This window comes from Limulus polyphemus, unplaced genomic scaffold (genome assembly GCF_000517525.1).
Source record: "Limulus polyphemus unplaced genomic scaffold, Limulus_polyphemus-2.1.2 Scaffold1968, whole genome shotgun sequence".
NCBI lineage: Eukaryota > Metazoa > Arthropoda > Merostomata > Xiphosura > Limulidae > Limulus > Limulus polyphemus.
In genome coordinates this window covers 50,436-58,523 of record NW_013667578.1, presented here as the reverse complement: position 1 = coordinate 58,523, position 8,088 = coordinate 50,436, and the positions used below count along the sequence as shown (strand labels likewise).

At 30.3% G+C, this 8,088-nt stretch overlaps 1 protein-coding gene across 1 annotated transcript in view; it reads right to left on the bottom strand.

The window, feature by feature from the left end:
• Window positions 1–8,088, bottom strand: part of LOC106465511 (26S proteasome regulatory subunit 8) — a 74,603-nt gene that overhangs the window by 24,145 nt on the left and 42,370 nt on the right. The window contains exons 5-7 of the mRNA XM_013925737.2: window positions 5,278–5,403; window positions 1,071–1,232; window positions 502–665 (exon numbers count right to left, since the gene is read on the bottom strand). Coding sequence (XP_013781191.1) covers window positions 502–665; window positions 1,071–1,232; window positions 5,278–5,403 — 452 coding nt within the window. The remainder of the gene's footprint in view (window positions 1–501; window positions 666–1,070; window positions 1,233–5,277; window positions 5,404–8,088) is intronic.

Genomic DNA, 8,088 nt, shown 5'->3' with positions numbered 1-8,088 from the left:
TAATGTTTACTTAGATCTAGATCTAGGCCTTGCCTGTTGCATATATTGCCTATCTTGCACACCAGTTAATATGTTACATCAATCTCGTATTTTCTTTTTGTTGAACATACACTTACTTATACGTTGTACTCTAGGACTTGTATTTGATCTACAGATGAATGATGGAATAGTGTAATTTACTTCTGTACGTCAATTCCAGACAATAATGAATAAAATAAATTAAAATCCTACCTGAAATAACAAACATAACAAAGCTCATCTTAACTATAACAAACAATATAATGTAAAATACTAAATGGCCATAACAAATGAAATGTAAAGTCTTTCTGACCATTGTTAGTGGCCATAAGAAACAAAACAATGTAAAGTATTTCCTGGACATGACAGACACAATAAAGTAAAATCCTATTAGACTATAACAAACAAATGAATGTAACATCCTATCTGGCTATCAATAACTGAGGACTATTTAACCATAACAAACAAAACATAAAATCCTACCTGGCCATAACAAACAATTCCCTAACCATTCTTGATCCTTCTCCAATGAACTTCTGAACCAGTTCTGAACCTGAGACACGAATAAATGTACAATCTGTGTGATGAGCAACAGCACGGGCCAAGAGTGTTTTACCAGTTCCAGGAGGTCCATAAAGTAGTACACCCTAAATTGAAGTATAGAGTTTGGTGTTTTATATACATATCTATACACACATGTACAAAACAAGAACTGTTTCTCTAGCACACCATCTATATTTAACTTTCAGTGTTAAAATATTCTTGCCCAAGAAACAGTTACACCAAAAGTTCAAATTTAAGATCTCTATGAAGATTTTATATCAGGAAAACTTTGCTATTACTAAAGTGAAAGAGAAAAACCTAAATAGCTTCGGATTGAGAAATAAGCTGTATTTTCTGTAACCAATATCAACGTTATATAAAGAAAGTTTTTACTGATTTTCATTTGGTCAATATAAAAATCAATGTAGAATGTTAGTTCATCTCACTGTAATCACTTTCATATTATGTTTCACCTAGAGAAAGCTGTTATTGTATCATGTTTTCTTTACCTTTGGTTGTGCAATTCCTAGAGCTTCAAATAACTCTGGATGTTTGACTGGGAGTTCTATTACTTCTTTGATTTCTTTGATTTGTTTGTCTAATCCACCAACCATCTCATATGTTGAATCAGGAACTTTTTCTACCATCATAAGACTGACCAAGGGATCCACCTGTTGTGAAAGTAGGAAAACACTTAGTATGCCTGATAGATCAATACTTAACTTTTCAAATTACCTTCAAAATTAACTTTAAATGTTTTTATCTTGAAGGTCATCTTGAACACATACATTTTTCTGATAGATATCAATGAGAATCAAGATTCAGAAAAAATATTGCATTTATAAACAAGCAAAAAATAAATATCTATTCAAAAACGTAATCAGTAGGTTAAATCAAAATTGACTTGATAAAAACAAGGTTAAAAATATAAAACAGCAATTGCAAATGGAGTAAAGTCCTTTGACTTCAAAAGTTTTATAACTTTGTGTATAATGATAAGAAAAGGAGGAATATCAGTCATTTTACTTTAGATGCTTTATACAAAAATAGGAAAAAGATGAATACATATATTCTTATATTAAAAAATTTGTATACAGAAATAACAAATGTACAAGCATCAAAGTCCTTTTGTATCAGAAATTAACTGTATAAGAAATACACAAACATCAAAATCCTTTTATATCTAAAGCTTTGCGTATAAAAACAAATGCACAAGCCTCATTCCCTTTAAATAAGAAGCTCTGTATAAAGGAATAACAAATGCAGAAGCATAAGTCCTTTTATATAAGAATAACAAGTGCACAAGCATTAGTTCTATCAGAAGCTATATATATAAAAGTATAAATGCACAATCACTGAAGTCCTTTCATATCAGAAGCTTTGTATATATGACTAACAAACACACAAGAATTAACCCTTTCTTGATGAGTAGGTCATTTTACACGACCTTGAAAAATCATTAAGTTATATATCTGCTAGAATTTTCAATTTATTAAGTGTATCTTTACAAAACTTGGCCAACTTTTAGTAAAGATTATTGATAATTGTACACAAAAAAGAAAAAACAGATTTTTGCTAAACTATTTATAGTAGAAATTTGTCTATGAACTTTTGAAACCTTTACAGAGAAGATCTGAGAACATGGTGATTTTCATGCTAAGAATAAAAAAATACATCTTTCCATTTCATAATTTTTACATTTCATTTGCATAACCTCTAAAACCTCCTAAGTGATTAATAATGGTTGGAGACGGCTTGAGTTGGTAATGAAGAAATACTTTAATATAAGTTTAACACAACAGCAAATGTACAACGCTTCGACAAGATTTTGTCATCATCAGGTACAAGAGGTCACATGACCGGATACTGTTGCAAGACTTAAAAGAGATGTCTTGGCACCCCAGGGAGTTGGTTTAGAGTAGGGTTGTTTTGTTCAATTAAGATAGATTCCTTGATTTTTCATTTGTTTATGTTGGATTCTTTGTGTAAAATGACTGTGTTTTTAATAGATATACTATGTTTTTTTTGAGTTGCAATGGTGAAAAACATGGGGCAGTTTTTATTGTGTTCTGTTAATCTGGTTTCCAATTTTATTCCGGTTTCTCCGATGTAGAATTCTGGGCAGTTATTGCATGTTATTTTGTAAATGACGTTGGTATTGTGTGATTATAAATAATTTTTGTTTAGTAATGATTTTAATTTAGGGCTGACTTTTTGTGAGAATTTGACGTTGACAGGAATATTGTGTTTAATGGCTAGTTTTGTGGATAATTCTTGAGCTGGTTTCAGGAACAAAGGGTAAACTGCAGTGTAATGTACTGTTCCTGAAACCAGCTCAAGAATTATCCACATTTGGACAAAATACTAGATACCTCTTCTAAGTTTTGCAACAGTATCCAGTCATGTGACTTCTTTGTTCAATACTGTATATATATATATATATATATATATATGTACATATATATCCGTGTCAGTGTAAATTACTTGTACCTGATGATGACAAACCTTTGTCGAAACGTTGTACATTTGCTGTTGTGTTAAACTTATATTAAAGTTTTTCTTCATTACTCATTCAAGCAGTCTCCTACCATTATTAGTCTCAAAGTGGGTTCCTCGTCATCAAATTTGACTCCTAAGTGATTATTAAGTTTTTAAGGTAAACCCTCATATTTTATCTATTATTTTCTTTACCCTGACATTAACTGTAGCTAATCATCAATGTACAGTAAAATTAAATTTTGCAAGTTATTAAATAAAACAAACAATTTCAACTGTTTCCCTTTTAGCATACTTTATTTTACTTTTATGGTTTTATAATCTGGCTTGTACAATGTAAAGTTTATTCATTCTCAAAAAGAAACACATCACAATGAGAATACATGAACAGATTCCTGCACAAGGAAAAACTTGAATAAACAAAGCCATACAAGTAGTCTGTATTACATAATTTAAAACTGATGTGTATATATATATATATATATATATCTATGTCTGTCCAAATCCAACTGACAGCATGTCAAAAAAATGATGAATTGGAACAACAATTTACTTTATGTCAATCATAAAACCAATTGAATACAAAATATCTCCTTCACTTTAATAGGTAAATATACATGTTCATAATTAATTTTTAACATTTGACAGTTTTCATTTCATTTATCAATATAATATAAATTCATGCATGTGGGTTTTAAAGATAAGTATTTTATTAAGGCTACATTTTATCTCACCTTGTCACAAGTTTCATGCAATGTCTCAGATTACCAGGTAAAGCAATATTTTGTTAGCATTGTTCGATTGAGACAGTCGCGTGGTGTGAAAGGTCAATTTACATGCACAATTATTATCTCTTTTTCATTAATTATGAAATACATAATCCAAATTGCAAGGGCAAATATACAAATTTTTGACTGTGGAGTTCAATGGTGTGTTAATTTTTTTTTTTTCACTATTTAAAAATTAACAAAATTATTTGCTTGAAAGTTAATGACAGATGGGCAGGATCTGTCATGGGTTGGGAAAATTTATGAAATCATCAGCAATTAGAGAAAGTAGGATTCTGAAACTGCATTTGACTTTGTAATTATCTCTAGATTGTGCTTATGCTAATTTGACAATGTAGATGTTATAATACTGAAGTTATACAAACTAAAAGGTGGAGAACTGAGAGTACTCACATGTCATGTGACAATTAAAGTGAAGATTGAGATTTTTTTTTAATTTTCCTTTGAAATTAAGAAATTAAAACTTATGTAATACAACAATTTGAATTATAAACTACGTTATGATGCTTAATTTTATTGACATACATTGATAATAATTGATTTAATTAAATTTTGAATGTAACTAAAAAAATTGTGACATAAACAAAAGAACCAGAGCTGTACTAAAAGGGTTAGGTTCCCTTATATCAGAAGTTTTGTGCATAGCAATAACATATGTACAAGCATACACCCTCTTGTACCAAAGGTTCTGTAGATAGCAATAACATATGTACAAGCATACACCCTCTTGTACCAAAGGTTCTGTAGATAGCAATAACAAATGCACAAGCATAAACCCTTTTATATCATAAGCTTTGTACATAAGAATAACATGCACAAGCATCAGTCGTTTTAAACTGAAAGCTTTGTACATAAAAATAACATGTATAAGCATCAGTCCTTTTATATCAAAAGCTTTGTATAAAGGATAAGATGCACAAGCACCAGTCCTTTTATATCAAAGCTTTTCACATAAGAATAACATGCACAAGCATTAGTCCTTTTATATCAGAAACTTTGTACATAGGAATAACACATGAACAATTACCAGTACTTTTCATATTAGAAGCTTTGTATAGAAGTATAACAAATATACAAGAATCTGCCCTTTTATTTCCAAAGAGTTTTATATGAACATGAAAAATGGATGAAGATAATTGGTTCCAATTAAGTTTTGTGTAGATGGATAAGAAATGTCAATCCCAAGCTAGATGTTTATGAACTCTTACATCACCATCCAACACTAAACAAAAGATAGCACTGCTTTTTCAATAATACTACTTCACATTGCACATAAACAGTTTAGATATTTTTGACCCACACTAACATTAAAGTTAACTTTTGCATAATACTTTAATCATACAAGACAAACTCAGATGAAGGGTACAGGATTCCTGTTTTAACCAAGGTGTCTATCTGTGTTTAAAAATATCTTATCTTGGAATTTTGTTACCTTGTTTGGTAAAATCTTATGAAGTGTGTAGCTGTCATTGCGGAGAGCTACCCTACAATTTGGCGTAACATCACTGATGTCTATATTCTTATCTATATCCACCACAAATTTGCCTTCTGGGTGAACCTGTACAAAACAATTAGCATTAAGATCATAAGAACAACACTAATACATAGATTACAGAGAAATCAAGGTTACCAGTTTAAAATTTTTAATAGAAATTTCCCTCTGACATCAATATTAGTTTAACAAAAATACTACCTATTTCATCTACATTCATTATGAACAAATACATATCTTATTTTCAGATTTTTTTACATAAATATAAAGAATAACATTTATAATAAGTTACAACTGAAAGCAAGGAAGTGCTCATTAAGCTCTAGAAAATAAATCACTAAACAAATTTATACAGTTTCAAAAAACAGAAAACAACATATTTCCAAACAATCATACCTGTATGTTTAAGCTCAATGTTAAGCACTTGATATCTCTAATACAAACCTTCTGCCAAGTTATGTTTTATATTTGTCAATTTTGATAGAACTGATCCAAATTTTGGCATTGAGTTTAAGTTAATTTTTTAGGACAAGATGTAGCTATACTTAACATCTGTCAGTGTTACATTTTTCCTTACCTGAAAATGTATCCAAGCAAGTGAGAAACAAAGAATAAAACTGAGAAGATCCCCAAACTAGAAGAAGAGACTCAAAGCACTGAAGGTCAAGGAAAGAATTAAAACCAGGACCATATCTACAGAATAAGATTCTCCAGGTCTGGGAGGCTGAAGCAATCATGATTCAGTATGAAGTCAGGATAATAAGGCATTGGTATGCAAACAAAGATCAGATTGAGGGGTGGAGGCAAGAAGATAGTCAGAAGAAGGCTAATGCTGTAATGAAGCCTGAAATTCAGCAAAAAACAACTGGAGGAAGAGAAAAAAAAACCTCATACCTGTGTAAACAATGCAGGAAAGGCTGAAAGTAGGGTTACCTGTTCCCCATTTGCAAGTAAAAATCCACAAGAAAAAGTAGGTGGTGAGAACAGCAGGACAAAACTGTCAAAAAATGAGGCAGGCTCAGCTGAAGCAACAGAATCAAGAATTCTGGATCTGAGATTAGAATGGAACCAGCCTGGTGTATAAAGGCAGTAACATCACTATCAGAGTGCCTCCAGTCACCATCAAAACAGTAAAAAATGACTCTTGAATGTCAGGATCTTGGGTGGTTTCAAAAACATAGATATGTGATTTCATAGTCAATCTGATTCACAAAATCTTTTCTTTAAAGGAGGTCTAGTATGTCCATGATGCATAGGCCTTTTTGAGCTTCATAATGACAAAATTAAAAATTAATTATCAAAGCCTGAACACTAGGTTAATAATGATGGAGAATAGTGTTGCCAAAGAAAGTGTATTGTTGACTCTGGAATACATATCCCAAAATCTCTTAATCTGATTAAGAGAAAAAGTTAAATTAACTCTTTCAGTAAGAGCTCGGTCCAGGGGGATGGACTTTGTGACCATTTTGTGCTCATTATAGTTTTCATGCTATAACTTTTAAATTAGCAAGCATATGTAAACAAAATTTGGCAGATTATCAGTAAACATTACAATGCTTTCATATGCAAAATATCAATTTTTTTTTAAGTCTTAAGGTTTGTTAAGCAATGTTTTTCTCATGCCTTTTTCTTCTTTTTGCATGTTGCCTATCCAAAATGCAAAGTAATTTACATTTTAAGATTAAAATTACTTTTTAGCATCAGAAACTTTTCAAATTTCATCTCCAAAATCTTTATAATGTCCAGATAGTTATCAAACATTTCTCAAGAAAAAACTTTATATTTTATCTGTTATTTTCACTAACAAATCTCTGTAAGGGTTCAGTAGATTTAACCGATCTTGTAACCATAAAAAATTAGGAAATAAATATAAATTATGCCTCTTCATTCTAGAATGAGAACAAATTATAAAATGAAATCATTTAGATTAAATAGCATAAATCTCATAACATCATACATTTATATATATTCATTATTTTTATTATATTGACCTTTCAGCCATGCCTGGTGAACAGTACAGAAGTTACAATGAAGCAGCACAATAATATAAAACTGACCTTTAGTTTTTACAAAGTGATCTGTCTTGGTTGTGTTTTGGTAGACTATTATTTTGTGAAATATAGTCAGATTTCCATTATTATATGTTATATGTGTATATAGATTATTACTATTTAGAAATAACTTCTTACTTATTTTTCATAAAACATAGAACAGTAAATAAAGAAGCAAAGCAAAAAATTATCTCCTCTAGTTACGACCTTTGTACTCGGTTGCTGCTTGACATAGATTGCTAAGCCTTTTAAAATTTGCACATAGTTTTTAGGTTTTATATATACATCTGAATAACCAAAAAAGCATAAATTTCTATATTGATACCACAGAATTCCACTATAATAAATCAAGCTTTGTAACTAAGCTTCATTTCAGTCTAAAAAAATATGAAATTTCGAGCAGACTAAAGACACAACCTACTTCCTTGAAATCTAAGTTTGAAAGAAAGAGATGGCATCAAAACACGTTAAAATGGTTGAAAAAGTCACTAAGGGGACATTCTGAGCTTTAGATTGGTTATTCACATCATATATTGAAGTAAGTGTATATAAGGGACCATTTTCAAAAATGGAAAAAGGTGAGTGGGGCCACTGTTTTGATTCAATACATGAGTGTTATCTCAGCAAATAGAAAAGATATGAGGTTCTTATTTTATATTCTAGCTTGTAAATATCGGTAATTTGAGTTCCTAATTTGTAT